The 15,406-nt window shown below is 42.6% G+C and overlaps 1 protein-coding gene across 3 annotated transcripts in view; it reads left to right on the top strand.

The window, feature by feature from the left end:
• EPB41L4B (erythrocyte membrane protein band 4.1 like 4B) overlaps positions 1–15,406 on the top strand; it is a 266,752-nt gene that overhangs the window by 86,291 nt on the left and 165,055 nt on the right. For all 3 annotated transcript variants that reach the window (XM_075921605.2, XM_089776480.1, XM_075921604.2), the window contains exon 2: positions 7,810–7,914. In XM_075921605.2, coding sequence (XP_075777720.1) covers positions 7,810–7,914 — 105 coding nt within the window. The remainder of the gene's footprint in view (positions 1–7,809; positions 7,915–15,406) is intronic.

The following is a 15,406-nucleotide window of genomic DNA, read 5'->3' as shown; positions in this document are numbered from 1 at the left end:
GAATTTATTCAGTTTTTTTTCTTCTTTTAAAGTCTTGGTCTTCACAACATCCTCTGGCAAGGAGTTGCACAGGTTGGCACCTGAAATGCATCCTTTTTGTTTGTTTTAAACCTGATACCTATTAATTTCATTTGGTGACTCCTAGTTCTTATGTTATGGGAACCGGTAAATAGCTGTTCCTTGTTCACTTTCTCCATACCTGCCATAGACCTCTATCATATCCCCCCTTAGTCTCCTCTTTACTTAGATGAAATTCTGAATCCTTTCAAGTCTAAAGTGAATTTATTACTACTCCTTTTTTAGTGCAGTTGCAGTTAGGAAACATCAGGATGATAGGGGAGTGATTATGTAGTGAAAAATATACAAAACAGTTTAATGTAAGAGCAGTGTTCTGTATAGTCACATCCAATTCAGGGAGTTCTGGAAGACTTTAGATTAAAAAATGCTCTTCAGGATATTCAGAGTACAGGCAGTCCCCGGGTTACATGGATCCGACTTACATCGGATCCCTACTTACAAACGGGGTGAGGCAACTAGCTGTTTCCCCCCAGCAGACCAGGGAGACGCGAAGCTAGCACCCCACCCCCAGCAGACTAGGGAGAAGCGGAGCGGCTTTTCTCAGCAGACACCTCAGCTTGAGAATAAAGGACTGAGGGAAGTGAGGTGTGGGAGAATAAAACTGAGCTCTGGAGAAATGTTTGGCTAGAGTTTCCCTTAAAATATGTACCAGTTCCAACTTACATACAAATTCAACTTAAGAACAAACCTACAGTCCCTATCTTGTACGTAACCCGGGGACTGCCTGTACTACGTAAAGTGGTATAAGTGTGATGTACTTATTTTTTCAGTACTTCCTTAAGAGGTTGCTAGGCTCATCATAAGGCAGGGAGAGGGAAAGGTAGAAGAGAATGATTGTGGAACATAAAAAGCTGGATGAGGCCAGTTCTACTCTCATGTTGTTGGATGAAATAGTGGGCATCTCCTTGAAACACCTTAAGCCTTTTTCTTCTGATCAGGCCTCACAATTCTCCCATTTCAGTTCTCTAGCACTCCAAGGAATCCTCTAGGAGAAAGTGAGAAGAGAAGACCTTAATGTTAGCATGGAGGTAAAAATAAGCAGAAGAACACTTTAAAGAAATCTTTCCAACTTTTCTTATGCATCAGAAAGGAGCACAAGTACTCTCCCCCAGTAGGTTATTTTTAAGGAAGATACACATTTTGAAAAGAGCATGGATAGATGTAGGAATTGGAGTGCTGGGAGATGTTTATATGGTGCTCATATTGAGAACTTACAAAACAAATGTACCTTGGTGCAAGACACAGAAAGGAACATGCTACTGTGTGCCATATATTTGAAAAAGCACCAACGTCTTACAAGCAGAACAATTTATGCTAAATGCCACCCTATTAATTCTTGAAAGTGAGATGAGAGATGTGATCTTTTTTTTATTCCCAGCAACTTTTTTTTATTTCCATTTACTTTCTTTGCCCCAGTTTACTGCAGTGTAGCCAAAGTTATAGCTTCGGAAACTGGTAGCCAGTTTTTTTTTCCCCTCTCTCCTCTGGAGCGGTGGAGAAACTCACTGAGGAATGGATCTTCTCGAAAGGGAGAAGAGGCAGATAGGGGACCTCATAATTTGGAGAGCTCTTTCCAAATTTGGAAAGCAGGAGGGTGTTGTTCTAACTACTTTAAAGAAAATTTGGAGTCACAGCAATAATCTACTAAAGTTGGTTGGGAAATGGTTTCATGAAAATTGAAAAACTGTTTGTTTCTTCAATGAGTGCATTTTCTATTAAATTTTCATCAGTATTTTAGATGTGAATATTAATTGAATTGTTTTTTGAAACATGTCATTGAATCCCAGTTTACAGTAAGAAAATGCAATTTTGGGTAAATAAAGAATTTTAAAACTATTTTGATATTTTCCATAACAAACATCACAGAATGTTTGATAATGTGGGCAATTTTTAAAGAATTTTTTGTTAGAGACTTTTTTTAAAACAAAAGAAGTGTATGGGAAATTTTCTACCCAGTTTATACTCTAGCCATGCCCCAGCATCATCTTCTGTTCCCTCTTCATATTCTTTCTCAGGCAGTGAAGGGGTAGGAGAAAGGAGAGGACTACCTCTGATATTAGAGGTAGGGTTGTCAGCTGTCTTTGACTGACATGCATGGTCAAAAAGGGACCCCAGTGGCTTGCTAACTGGGCCATTAAAGTCAGCTTGGCCACAGCAGCTGGCTCTGTGCAGCTCCTGAAAGCAGCTAGGTGCAAGGGTGGCCAGTGGGGCTCAGCACACTACCTCTGCCCCGGTGCAAGAGCTGCCCTGAGTGCCAGCTACTTAGCTCCCATTGGCCGGGAACTGTGGCTAATGGAAGCTGCGGGTAAAGCACTGTAGGCAGTGGCAGAATGTAGAGCTGCCTGGCCTCTCCCTGTGCCTAGGAGTTAGGAAGAGATACCCCTGGCAGCTCCTGGAATCTCCTGTCTCCTACAGCAGAGGCAGCCAGATAGCTCTGCATACTGCCCTGTCTGTAGGCGCCACTCTCTCAGTTCCCATTGATCATGGTTTCTGGCCAATGGGAGTTTTGGAGTTGGTGCTTGGGGCAGTGCTTGTGCCAGGTGGGACTGGAGTAATGTGTTGAGCCCCACTGGCCACCCTTGCATCCAAGAGCAGGAAGGACACATTGACTGCTTCCAGGAGCTTCCTGAGGTAAGTGCTGCAGAGTCCACATCCCAGGTTCCTTTCTACATCCCAAATTCCTTGCCCCAGCCGTAAGCCTTCTTCTGCATCCCAAACCTCTCATGCTACAGCCCTCCCGCACCTCAACACCCTGCTCCTGCCAAGTGGAAAATGAGTGAGTGAGCAAGAGTGAGGGAGATGGAGCCGCACTGGGAGGAGGGATGGAGTGAGTAGGGTGGAACCTCAGAAAAGGGGCGGGGTAGGGGTGGGATAATCAGAAAATTGGCAGCCCTAGTTAGAGGGTAAGGAGCTTCAGTTTCCCATCTTTCCCATCGCTGTAATGCAGGGGTGGGAAACCTTTTTTGGCTTGGGGGCCGCTGACCCACCACAAAATCACTCGGATGTTGCACACAAGTGAGAAGCAAAGTAGAAACCCCTGACTGAGAAGGAGAAAGACACTCCCCACATTTCTCTGGCACACCAGAGCCGGGGGGAGGGCCCAGGCTAGTAGATTTTGAGTGCTTCAGCCCTGCACGTAGGTGGCTGGAAGGCTGGAGCACCAGTGTGGGCTCTCCAGTGCTGAGCCTCAGGGACTGGATCCAAGCAAGCTGGGGTCCACATCTGCCCCCCGGGCCTGAGGTTCCTCACCCCTGCTGTAATGCCTGGAAGAAAGCCTGTTTTGCGTTCATGTTGCCCAGAGCTCCAACACAAATTTGTCATCTAAAGGTTTGAATAATTAAGAAATAACTTTTACTGACATTTAAAGTCTGTCATCTCCAAGAAGCTACACATGTAATATTGCATTTTACAACAATCAAGCAAATGACAATACTGCTTCTTCCACATGACTCACTTTACAGTTGTGATGCACCTGCAGTGGAATATTGTGTGCTGTTGGTCCAGGCTGGTAGTGACAAAGTAGAAGCCAGAGTCTATTTGACAGGTATCTGCTTCTTAATTGGCATGCTTACACAGTCAATGCATAAGAAAGCTATCAAGAATTGAGTGGTCATGGAAAGCTGACAAACTGTGGACTCCTGTTACCTGTACTGTATCTGTTCTCTGTTCAGGTGGAGAGAGAACTTCATTCTAGTGTGCTTTTGATCTGGTGTCTTGCACAAGCATTAATTTCACTAAACATTTAATACAGTGACAAAATCCTTCTTTAAAATACATTCTTTGCTTATTTGACTCTGATCTAGAGAGTTATTAAATACCGTGCTTTCAGAACAGTGACATGGATGTGTACTGTTTCTAAGCAACATTACTTACATCTTAAGAGATGATCATCTCAGATTTTTGCAATAAGGTTATTGAATTTTGTGATTAATAAAGTACGTCTCTCTCTAATTCATCTTTGCCTTCCCTGAAACAAGACAAACAATATCCCAAAATGCCATTTTCTTGATTGTATTAAGAAATAGCTGTACATCTTATTTTAATGGAGGTCAGATGGCTGTTTTTGTAAACATTGAAAAATTCAATTTGTCAGTCATGTTGGTTGAGACTTAAATAGAACTTGCCACCTACACCAGAGTTGTTTGACCTCTTCAAGTAAGCTAGTGGAGGTGGAAATTATTTCATTCCTTTCTTTGCCCTGGTCTACAGTAGGATTTTATTTTGAAATAACTTCCCTTAGGTCGAATTTATAAGTGGAGCATCCACACTACCAAGACTGTTATTTCGAGATAATGGACTGCTTATTTCAAAATCTATATTCCTGCTTTTCTCGGGGAATAATGCTACTTATTGGAAAAAGTGTTAGTGTGGAGGCTCCAGTGCATATAGCTATTTTGAAATAGTGTTAGTGTGGAGGCTCCAGTGCTACTATTTCAAAAATAATTACTCCCCAGAGTAATTTGAACTGATTATTCCCCATTGCTTTCTGGAGTTCTAAGTTGAGGTAGCACATCCACATTAACAGAGCCTGTCTCGGACTAATTTTGAGGCGTCCCTGTAGTGGGGGTACACTATTTTGATTTTGTAAAATGGGGAGTAATTAAGTCACATTTAATTATTTTGAAATAGTTTCCTAGTGTAGACCTAACCTTTATAGTTAAAGAAGAGAATTTCTAAGTAATGTTTCTAAGATTTGTTTATGATGTGTAAAATACACTGTTGTAAGTGGTGGGGGAGGGGAAACAGATTAGTTGAAAACTTAAGGATCAAATTCTAGACTAACTGAAATCAGAGTTTTTCTGGGAGAGAGAGAACTAAATGAAAATGCCTAAAATGTTCTAGTGTAGTGTTTCTTAAACTTTTTAAGACCAAAGAACACCAAGAATGTGGTGGTGGTGTTTTTTTTCTCAACAAAAAAAGGGTCAGGGGGGAAAAGTTATTAAGCCAAAAAAAAAAAAAGAGTGGGTTGGGGGAAAGGTTACCTGCCCCTTTAAGGGTGGCCATTTTGAACTCTGTTGTTCTCCAAGCCACACCTCCAACGGTGTGTGCCGCGGAACACAGTTTAAGAAACACTGTTCTCTAGTGATTAGGTTTCTGACCCCTTAACACAATTTTTTTTAATTCAAAAGCAGTAGGGGACATGCTCCCACACTTATGATGTCCTTTATAATGGTCATAAGAATCTAAAGATAAAGCAGTTGCCCACATCTTTGCATATATATCTTGAGCTGAATGGGATCTGTTGCAAATGTCATCCCTCCTTCTCTTCCCCCCCCCCCCCCCCCAGATTACTTGTAAAAGACTTTGAGCCAAATTTGCTGTTTTACCTGCATTTCTAGAGAGGGCAGATACGGACATATTCATTCTGTAACTCTGCCTATACACAGCACCAAACTTTTGCAGTTCTGTGTTATATTTAACCTAGTCTCTGAGTGCTTGACATTCATTTAGAACAATATTTGAAACAAAATCAAAAACATATTGCACACTTTACAAACTGATGATGCAAATATTACAGCTGCTCCCTTCAGTAATGTACTCATTGAACAGTAAGTAGTTCAACAATGAAACCACCATACCATATAACCATACAAGTAATTTGTTCCTTCCCTGACATATATTGGAAAATATGGGCTTTTTTTGTCTAATAGTGTATTTGGAAGGTTAAAAAATGGCCTGAAGTGGGCCCTAAAAATGCCTTATCAGCTTTTTGTCTTTAAAAAAACCCCAACCTTTCGTCCGAGCCCCTTTCCTGATCTCCTGCAATTGCAATACCACAGAGAAGAAGAGAAGCTTAGGGATATTTACTAGTATAGTGTTTCTCAAAGAGTTTGGTGATCCTGCTTTGGAAAAGCCACTTTATTTACCTAAAAGGTCCAGAGCCACAGAGCCTCATGGCTCCCATTGGCTCCAGTTCGCTGTTTACCTGTGCCACGACTGTTTTTCTGCCTATAAAAGCCAGTAGTAGTGTTAGGAGGTAGCAAGCAACTCAACTGCCAAGGCCCCATGCCAAAGGGGCCCAACAAAGCTAAACTGCTCTGGCTTTGGCTAGAAACCCCAGTGACAGGACTTGGGTCCATGGGGCTTTGGTTTTCTGCCTGGGCTCCAGCAAGTCTAATGCTGGCTCTGCTTTGCAGAACTCCCCTCTTCCCCAACAGAACCTGCTTACAGCCCTTTGTAGGGTTGCAATCTCCTGGTTGAGAACCACTGGCCTACATTTCATTATGATACAATGCTGCCCCTAAAACAAACAAGGCTCCAGTTCAGTTTTGTGCTGGGTTATTGTCCTCCGAAGAAGTTCTTTTCAAACATTTAAAAAAAACATATTCTCAATTCTAAGCAACAAAGCTGGCATTTCAAAATTGTTTTTCAGTCCTTTTCCTTCCACCCATGCCCATAACCTCCACAGTGTTTGTACTTGACAGCTGCACTGGTGACTTAAATTCACGAGTTAGCCTGTGAATAATGGTACAAGACCCAGAGTAGTGAGGGTGCAAGCTTCCTTACCAGTATCCTGCCTGTGAATCAGCTCTAGCCTGGGCTGAGGGTAGTTCAGTTTTCAATCCCACACATTCCTGTAAGGGTGCCAAATTAGTAAAACTTGTGGGGTTTGTTTTGTGTAAAGGCTGCAAATGCTATTCAGCAATTAATAGCATTATTTAAAGACCCTATCAAATGCCATTATCTTTCCTTATAGTACTCTTAACTAGTCAAGTTGTCTTAAATTTATTTTGCTGCCTGAATGGTGCAATGGCAGTTCTTAATTGCAATTGACATCAGACAGCTGCCAAAAGACCTCAGACAATTACTCAAGCAGACATTTAATAGAGAATTTAGTATCCTGGGGTTTAAAATGCTGGCTCCATATTGCAGGGCATTAGCAATGAAATCATTCACTTTTTGCTTCTGTAGCTAGTTGTAGAAACCTTCTTCAAATTGAACAGAGAGCAAAATGTTTTGACGCTAAAATAAATAGTAAAAGTATTTCACAACTTGGTGATATGTCAGTGTTCAATACTGTCATGATAAACATCTAAGAAATACCTTATTAATTGGAGAAAATGATAGGGTTACCAGATGATTTCCAAAAAATACCAGACACATGTATCTCAGATGGGTGTGTGTGGCCGGGAGGAGCTCGGGGGGAGCGGGGCTGGCCACGGGAGATCGGGGGAAGGGGGAGAACTGCCAGTGGGAAGCAGGACTGGCCAGGAGGGTGTCGGGGAGAGCGGAGCTGGCGAGGGGAGGAGTGGGGGTGGGAACCATTCGGCGGGGAGCGGAGCTGGCCCGGGCACAGGCAGATCCCGGGGTGCTGCCCATCCCGCACACGGTCCCGGCAGGGAGCATGGGGGCGAGTCCAGCCCTGGGGATTCCATCCCGCCCCGACCCTGCCCTCCTCTCTACTGTGTGAGCGTGTCTACCAGCCAGGCAGTATGCAACTACGTAGTGATACTCATGATGATAATAAAACTTACTTAATTGGAAAATACCAGACATTTATATGTCTGGTATTTTCTCAATTTGTTTCCTGGACAGAAAGCTCAAATACTGGACTGTCTGATTCAAAACCGGACACCTGGCAACCCTAGGAAATGAAAGCACTTCCAGTTTAATTGTTTAATATCTAAGCAGTGTACTTCTCATGAGTTTTTAAAACAAATTGCCTATGTGCACTCTCCCTCCCCTGCCAAACCCTTTAAGAAATCTTTTATTTTTCCTTTTGAATTACAGAAAAATGCGAAAGGCCTGGATTTATTTGACCAGATTGTATATCATTTGGACCTTGTGGAAACTGATTACTTTGGCCTACAGTTCATGGATGCTTCCCAGGTTACAGTATGTACAACTCTTTTATTTCATGTTTGCAATAGTTTATGATGCTGGTGGAAATGATAGAGAAATATATTAATGAAATACTGAAATAAATATAGAGAAGGGATGGTCAACAATTCTTATAAATAGGGCCAGACTTTCCAAGTGAGGCATGTGTCATTTCATGTTGTTGTTTGTATGCATACAATTGAGGCCCTTATGGCCAGTTTGGTGCTGATTGTGTGTGGGAGAAGGAGGCTTCATGTTTGGTAGGTCCATGATACTGAAAGTGGGTTAAAAAAAACCCTTTTATCTTGGTATAATTTTTAGTAAATCAGGGCTTCTGATAGCCCCTGCCTCTGCTGCCAGAGCTGCAGATTGTGTTGTTTTTTTAGCCTGATGGAGAAATAGCTGTTTAGATTAAAATCTTATATTTGTGGTACTCATTATGCAAAATGTTCACCCCACCCCAGGACTCATAGGTCTACAGTAAAAATTAGCTATTTAAATAAAACAACCTCATCCATTTTACAAGTTGGTGAAACTGCAAGTCTAATTTCCTGTAGCTTTCCCTCCCCCCCCCCCAAAAAAAAAAATCTAAACTATTTGTAGCTTTTTACTACAGGCAGATCCACCTTATTCTCTGTAATTTTGCTACTATCGCTGGCTGTTTGAGTAGCAAATGAGATTTTAGGAGCTTGGACGTTTTCTGCAACTGGGTCATCTCTGAAATAAGTCTGCAATAAGTCTGCAATAAATCTTAAATATTTTCCAAAGCACCCAGGAGGAATAGATGCATTAAGGGTCATATGAAAGGAAATATTAGTAAATGGTGAAATGTACTTCCTGAATTTTCCTTTTCAGAATTCTATTTCGTTATCTAGTGAACAGAAGATGTAATAGTCTAGCAAAAAATATTATGTCAGCATCTGATTACTTTTGTGCAGTATCTTACTAATCAAAGTACATGTTGAACCTCCCTAGTTCTGCACATTCTGGTCCAGCAACATCTGTGGTCTAGCATGATTTTAGTTAGGCAAATGTCCACTCGTCATGAGTGTGGCCAAGCTTCTTGCTGTCTCATAAAGTTTGTTTACAGCCACCAATCATGGCTCTCAATGTTCTGTGCTGTTATTTAGCTCTAATTTCGAGGTTCAATCAGTATCTCAGATCACCAGACTGCAGTGATAAACCAGCACATGTACTAAAACAGGCTGAGATGGGAATATAATTTTGCATGTAGTAAGAGAAGATCTTATTGAGAGGGGAAAAATCTGGTCTTATTTATTTAAAAAAACTTTGTTTTCTCTTAGTAAATTTGTTTGTACAGGTTGAATCTCTTTGGTCTGGGACACTCTGGTCTAGCAAAATCTATTGCTAGATCAGAGAGCCCCAGAAGGCTGGGAGCAGGGGCCAGGTGGCTGTGGCATCTTGGCGAGCCCCCCGGCTGGAGCCTGGCGATCTACTGACAGACCCAGGAGAGCCTGTAGTCCATCAGCGGGGAGGGCCAACCTTCTCAGGTCTGGCAAATTCCCTCCTTTGGGACTGGTCAGGTCCGAAGTGTACCAGAACACGGAGGTCCAACCTGTACTTCATTAAACTGTATGTACTGTATAGATCCTGAGAAAACACAAGTATCCATTTCAAACACTGACTTTTCCCTTGTTTCAATAGTTGCTGACATTTGCTGATTGTGAGATGGATTTTTTTTAAAGTAAACTGGTCATTAGGTCACAGCTGTTAGAGAGTAGTGTGTTCATTATAAGAAAAAGATATTAGAAAATAAGGAAAAACTGGTTGACTTTTGATTTATATTTCCATCAAAAGCACCGTGTCTAAATCAGTGTCTACTTTTCTCTGCTTGTAAATAGAGCTCATTGAAAACCAGGAAAATAATTTTATAACAAATTCTAAGTTATCTCAAGTTTTGTTGGGTATGATGTGTGCTGTGTTTTCATATTTTTAATTTAAACCATTTTCAAAATGGTTATATTAAATTGTCATTTACTCAGAATAGTGTTTATATGGAGAACCAGATTTTCAATAAAAAACATTGTTAATTATTTCAATTTGATGTGTATTAAAACATTGTGTGGATAAACCAAATTCAGATAATATCGCATTTTAATATTTTTTTTGTTTCTGAAAAAGGCCATTTATCAATGGAAAGCTTCTTGTCTGAAAAATTTGGGTCAGCTATATAAGTATCTTACGTACGTTTTTACAAAAAAACTCTCATTAAGTGGCTTAAGCCCAATAAGAAAAATTATCCTTTGACCATGCAGACCTTCTTTTTCTCCTTTCCCCAGTGTCTGTTCTTTTCTTCGTTAATTTCCTAATCTGTTCCTTGCCTTACCTACATTCGTAGCTCTTTCATTTGTAATCTCAAATAATTTCCATTTTATGTTCCACTTGCCACTGAATGAGGACACTTATGAGCTAAGCCCATATGTGGGGATGCATGCTCCCTTCTGCCATGGACTATTATCCCTGTAAGGTGTGCAGCCATGAAGTTGCTTAACAAGTCCTGTGCAGGGGCTCAGGGCTCCTCACTGAGCACCACCTCTGTCTGCTTGCCTCAGCAAGAAGCTCCATGGCAGCTCTTTGCTGGGACTGAGGAGGGTCCATTCTGCCCTGGCTTCAGCACCTCTGTTCTGGGGATGGAGAACACCTCTCCCCTGGATGTGGTGTCTCATCCCCAGCCATGGCACCCAACCCCGGTGCCCCTCCCATGGTTAGGCCTTCTGGAGCTGCAGTGAGAGAGAACTGTGAGTAGTCCTCTCTCCCCACAGCAGCCTGCACCCCAGAGCCCACATCCACAACCAGAGCCCTCAGCATGCACCTCAGTCCCTCAGCCCCACTCCCGCCACACACTGCCCATACGTGGAATGACTTTGCCTGTGATACATCGCCTCTGTGTTGGTGCACATAATGAAAGTCATTCCACACATAGACATAAAACACTAGAGGGAAAACTGCCCACAGACACAACTGGCTGCTTATTGACCCTATAGCGTATACAATGCCCAGTTTGCCCTAAGCATGGACCTTTGTGTAATATGGGTTCCCTGTGCTCCCTCAGAGCAAGGAGGCTGTAGCTGCAGGTGCAGTTCCTGAAGGCACATGACACATCAGGGAAAGGAAAGGGTCCAAGCAACAACAGCAGAATTTCAAAGAAAAACTATCTTTTGGGACTCGAAGCAGCTCAAAACAGTCACCAAAGGGAACATCAGCTTTATGAAAAGGCCTTATTCTAGCAAGAAAAAGGGGAGAGAGGGAAGTAGACTAGAACCAGAAGACAAGGCTGAGCAGAGGGAAGAACAGACTCCCTTGATCCCTAGCAGAGAATCTGACTATTCCTTGTGATGAGAGTATCATGTGTGTAAATTCTCTATAACTTGCTGTAACGTGATCTCCAAAGAAGGAAATGATAAACTAGATCCACAGTTTGAGTGCAAATCAACGAGCATTTAACAACTAGTGAGGAGGCTTGGGAAACCAGGCACTCGTTTCAGCATTTAGCAGCTGAGGGATATCAGATCTGGGGTGTGAAGTTAGTGTGTGGGCCTAAAGGCTCAGAAGTGGGACTTAAACTCTCCCCATTCCCAATAAGCCAAAAGTATGTGGGACCCAAGGTTTGGAACTAATTCAGACAGATGAATGACCACAAGAGGAAGCTCATACATGGTTGCATCTCCCTCCCATGGGCCAGCATGAATCCCGAAGCTGCTTGTAGGAACTCCTCTAAGGCACACTAGCCATCAACATCTAGTCTCTTTGCGCTTACTGCAGGTGGCAAGATAGCAACATCATCATAGTTCTCATTTGTACATGACATAACTATAGTCCAATCACTCTAATATGATCATTTGGTTTCTCCACCATATTTAATTTCTAAATACTTTCCATTTACATACAGCATATGATCTTGATATTCTGTTTCACTGGTCAGCTGCACAGTTTTATTTAGTAAAGGCTACGTTTACCCTTCTGCCACTCACCATTTCCCTATCTTAACCTCAGTTCCTTTCCCCTTTTTCTGGCTGCTAGCCTTAACCTTCCTACTTGTTGCTCGCTTATCCCAGCTTGTTTTACCTTGAGTGTAATTTAAGCCTTTATCTGTCAAGAAGCATTGCCTTTGTGCACCACTGAATCTGTTAAGAGCCTGCCTTTGGAGTTAGTTGCAGGATTAGAGGTCTGAGGTTCTAAATTCTTAGAGGCTACAACTCTCTTGACTGTATCTCAAGTGGCAAGAACTTTGTCAGCTCAGAAAGCACCCATCATAGCTCCTGTTCAGTCAGGAGAGATAACACTGTGCTCTAAGGACAGCAACACTCAAGCAGAGTTTGCTTTCATAATTCCAGGATTTTTGCTGGGATCAAAAAAGTCATGTCTTTCTTGTAAAACCTGGGAGTCTGGCCAACAGGTGCTGCCAGCAGCTATAATTGATTATTTTAAATATTGTTATTTGAATGAATACTAGCAGTGCAAATAAATACTATTTTTGTCAGAATAACCATTCATGTATATTATTTACCTGTAACAAACTTCTTTTAACATAAAAGACATTTTAAAGAATAAGTTTGTATTTAAAATGAGGAACTGTACTCCAAATGAGAAGATTAGAGCAGGAAATACCCTTAAACAAATGTTAAATTGAATTGGCATCACTTTATCCCCATACAGTTTGTAAAAATTAATATAAATATCTTACAATTCCAATATATCTATTAAAAGTATGCATTTTATTTGTTCCAAAGCACAGCTTTGTCTCATCATCTTCACTTTCAGATTCTAGCCCTGGAAGTGGAAATAAGTATATTTAAACATGAAAACAAAACAAAAACTATATAGGAAAATGTTATGGTAGAGGCCATTGTAGGTTTGCGAGAGAGAAAACTTTAAACTTTCTAATTCATAGTTTATTATCCAGAAATAAATCTCTGCTTCACAACTTGCAGGCTGATCGTGACAGTCACAAAATGAAACTAAATTCTGTTATAGTTCTATTCTTATAACGTTGTACTATATCTTGTTACTATAGAACTCGGTGACACAACTCCCAGGACTTTGTCCTTTATATCTATTTCAGTTATAGTCCAACTGAAATACTTGTACCTCATATATTCAAAGAAGAGTGTAACAACTAAGCCTGTAGTATTCTAAAGCTCCCCATATATTTTCCCCTCTTTTTCTGAATAAAAAGCAATATGCTACTCCCTGTAATTGTTCTTTTTTGTGAGAGGAAAAAGCAATCGGTGGAAATTGAAAAAAACCCAAATTTTTGCTACAATAAAAAATGTATGAAGTGACTTGGACAAAATATTAAGCTAAGAGTTTTTTGAGGCTTTGGAAATGTGTGGGTGTGGAGTTTTGTTTGTACTTTCAATTCTCGTCTTTCATTGAGATTGGAATTAGCAAAATCTTACGAGACTTTAAGTTGAACTAAGGTACACAACTCCAGCTATGTGAATAAAGTAGCTGGAGTTGAAGTACCTCCAAGTCATCTACCTCCTCCAGCTGACTTACCTTACTCTTCTTGACTGGGGTCAACTGGAGAGCAATAAATGGTTGATTTGGCAGGTCTTCACTAGACCCACTAAATCAACTACCATTACATTGATCTCAGGAGTAATGTAGATGGGTTGTTCCAGTTGGAAGGCAGTAATTGATTTTGTTGAATGTACAGTTTACATTAGTTTATATAATATTGATCTCCAAATCAAAATTATTTGAGGTTCTTCTTCGAGTAGTGTCCCCGTGGGTGCTCCACTCTAGGTGAAGGGTTGCCCTGAGCCGCAGATCGGAGCTTTGCAAAGCAGTTTCCCCCCTGTTGAGCCACGCATGCTCAGAGGGCGTCTCGAGCCCTTCCCGCCCTCTGCAGCGCGCGGCTCAACCCCCTCCCTTTCAGTTCCTCTTTAACCGCCCTCGTCAGCGGACGGAGCGAGCAGGAGCTCCCTCACAGTCTCTCAGACTGTAACTTCTATCAGTTAGATTAAATAGTTTTTTTCCCCCTGTTACTCCAAGTTAGCTTCCCTTGTTTTTCTCTTTAAAATAATAACAACAAAATATTTTTATAAGAAGAACGAAACTGACAGCGAAAATCCCCCCTCGGGGACTAGAACTCACCTCAGACCGGAGCCCCGGGTGAACCCGAGCTCTCTCTTTCCTGGCTCCTCAGCCAGAAAAACACACAAACAATATAAAAGAAAAGGAAAGGACTATAAAAAGACTCATAAATAAATAAAACACTGGAAATAACAAAATATGTCTGCCTCCTCAGGCTTTAAGAAATGCGAGCAGTGCCGCGAGCCTATGCCGGCTTCTGACGGCCATGCGAAATGTATTCGCTGTTTGGGGGAAACTCATTCACCCCACAGCTGCACGCACTGTGCTTCCCTCACGGCGAGAGCTAGAAAAGACAGAGAGCTCCGCCTGAGGATGATTTTGTTTGAAAAAGCCCTGCAGCCTGCAGAGCAGGGGGAACCGCAGCATGAAGCCCCCCTGCCACCGAAACATACAAGCCACAGAGCCTCACCATCGCGCTCTCTCCCGCCTTCTTCCTCCCCTAAGACCCGGGGAGAGGGGCAAAGAAGTCCGGGGACCCCTGCTAACAAAGCAGAGGGGAAATCCTCGCGTTCAGCACCAAGACCAGTGCGCGCTGCTTCGGAGCCGTCCCGCGAACGCAAGGAGAACCCCGGGCGGAAAGAAAAGCCAGCGCCGCTTCAAACCGCGGCGCCGCTTCAAGCCCCGGCACCGCGAAAAGCTCCGGCGCCTCTTAAAGGGACGGCACCGCTTAAACCCTCCGCACCGCAGCAGAGCAAATCCCATTCACAGCCGGCACCGGCCGCGACCGTAGACCAGAGCTCTGCACCGGCACCGGTAGCAGACAGCGAGAGGCGTCTTCCTGACCCTCCTACAGAGCGCTCTAAGCCACCGTCTGACACTTATAGCAGACAACAACATTCATGCCTCCCTCCCATTCGATAGAAGACTTACCATTCGATAAACAAAAATTATTTGCAACTTCTACAGACGAAATGCTACATAACAGTAAGAACTCGAAGACCACACTTCGCACACTGGGCATGTACACACCGCCTTTCAAACATAGACGATACACTCCATATAACACATACAATCGCTACAGATATGGGCAATACAACCGACCACAGAGACCCTATGAGGACACTAGGCCAAGACAACGACCTCAGAGAAGACGACCTAATCAAGGCCGCCCACCAACTACCCAGTCCTCCAAGCAGCAAATTTGAAGTGGTGGTCGGGGGTCTGCGATACCTCCCTCACGATCTAGCAACAACGCAACATGGCCATCTGTTTACCCACCGTTTGCGGCCGTTCCTCCCACAGTGGGAATCTATAACATCGGACCGCTGGGTTCTGGACATAATTCGAGTAGGATACACTATCCCATTTACCACTACCCCACCTACCCTTCCCCCTTCCCCGTCCCTTTTCAGGGACCCCTCTCACGAGGCTCTACTAAAACAAGAGA

Source organism: Pelodiscus sinensis, chromosome 2, assembly GCF_052426305.1.
Source record: "Pelodiscus sinensis isolate ZL-2025 chromosome 2, ASM5242630v1, whole genome shotgun sequence".
NCBI lineage: Eukaryota > Metazoa > Chordata > Testudines > Trionychidae > Pelodiscus > Pelodiscus sinensis.
Note: the sequence above shows the minus strand (reverse complement) of the source record. Positions and strands in the feature narration are given on the sequence as shown.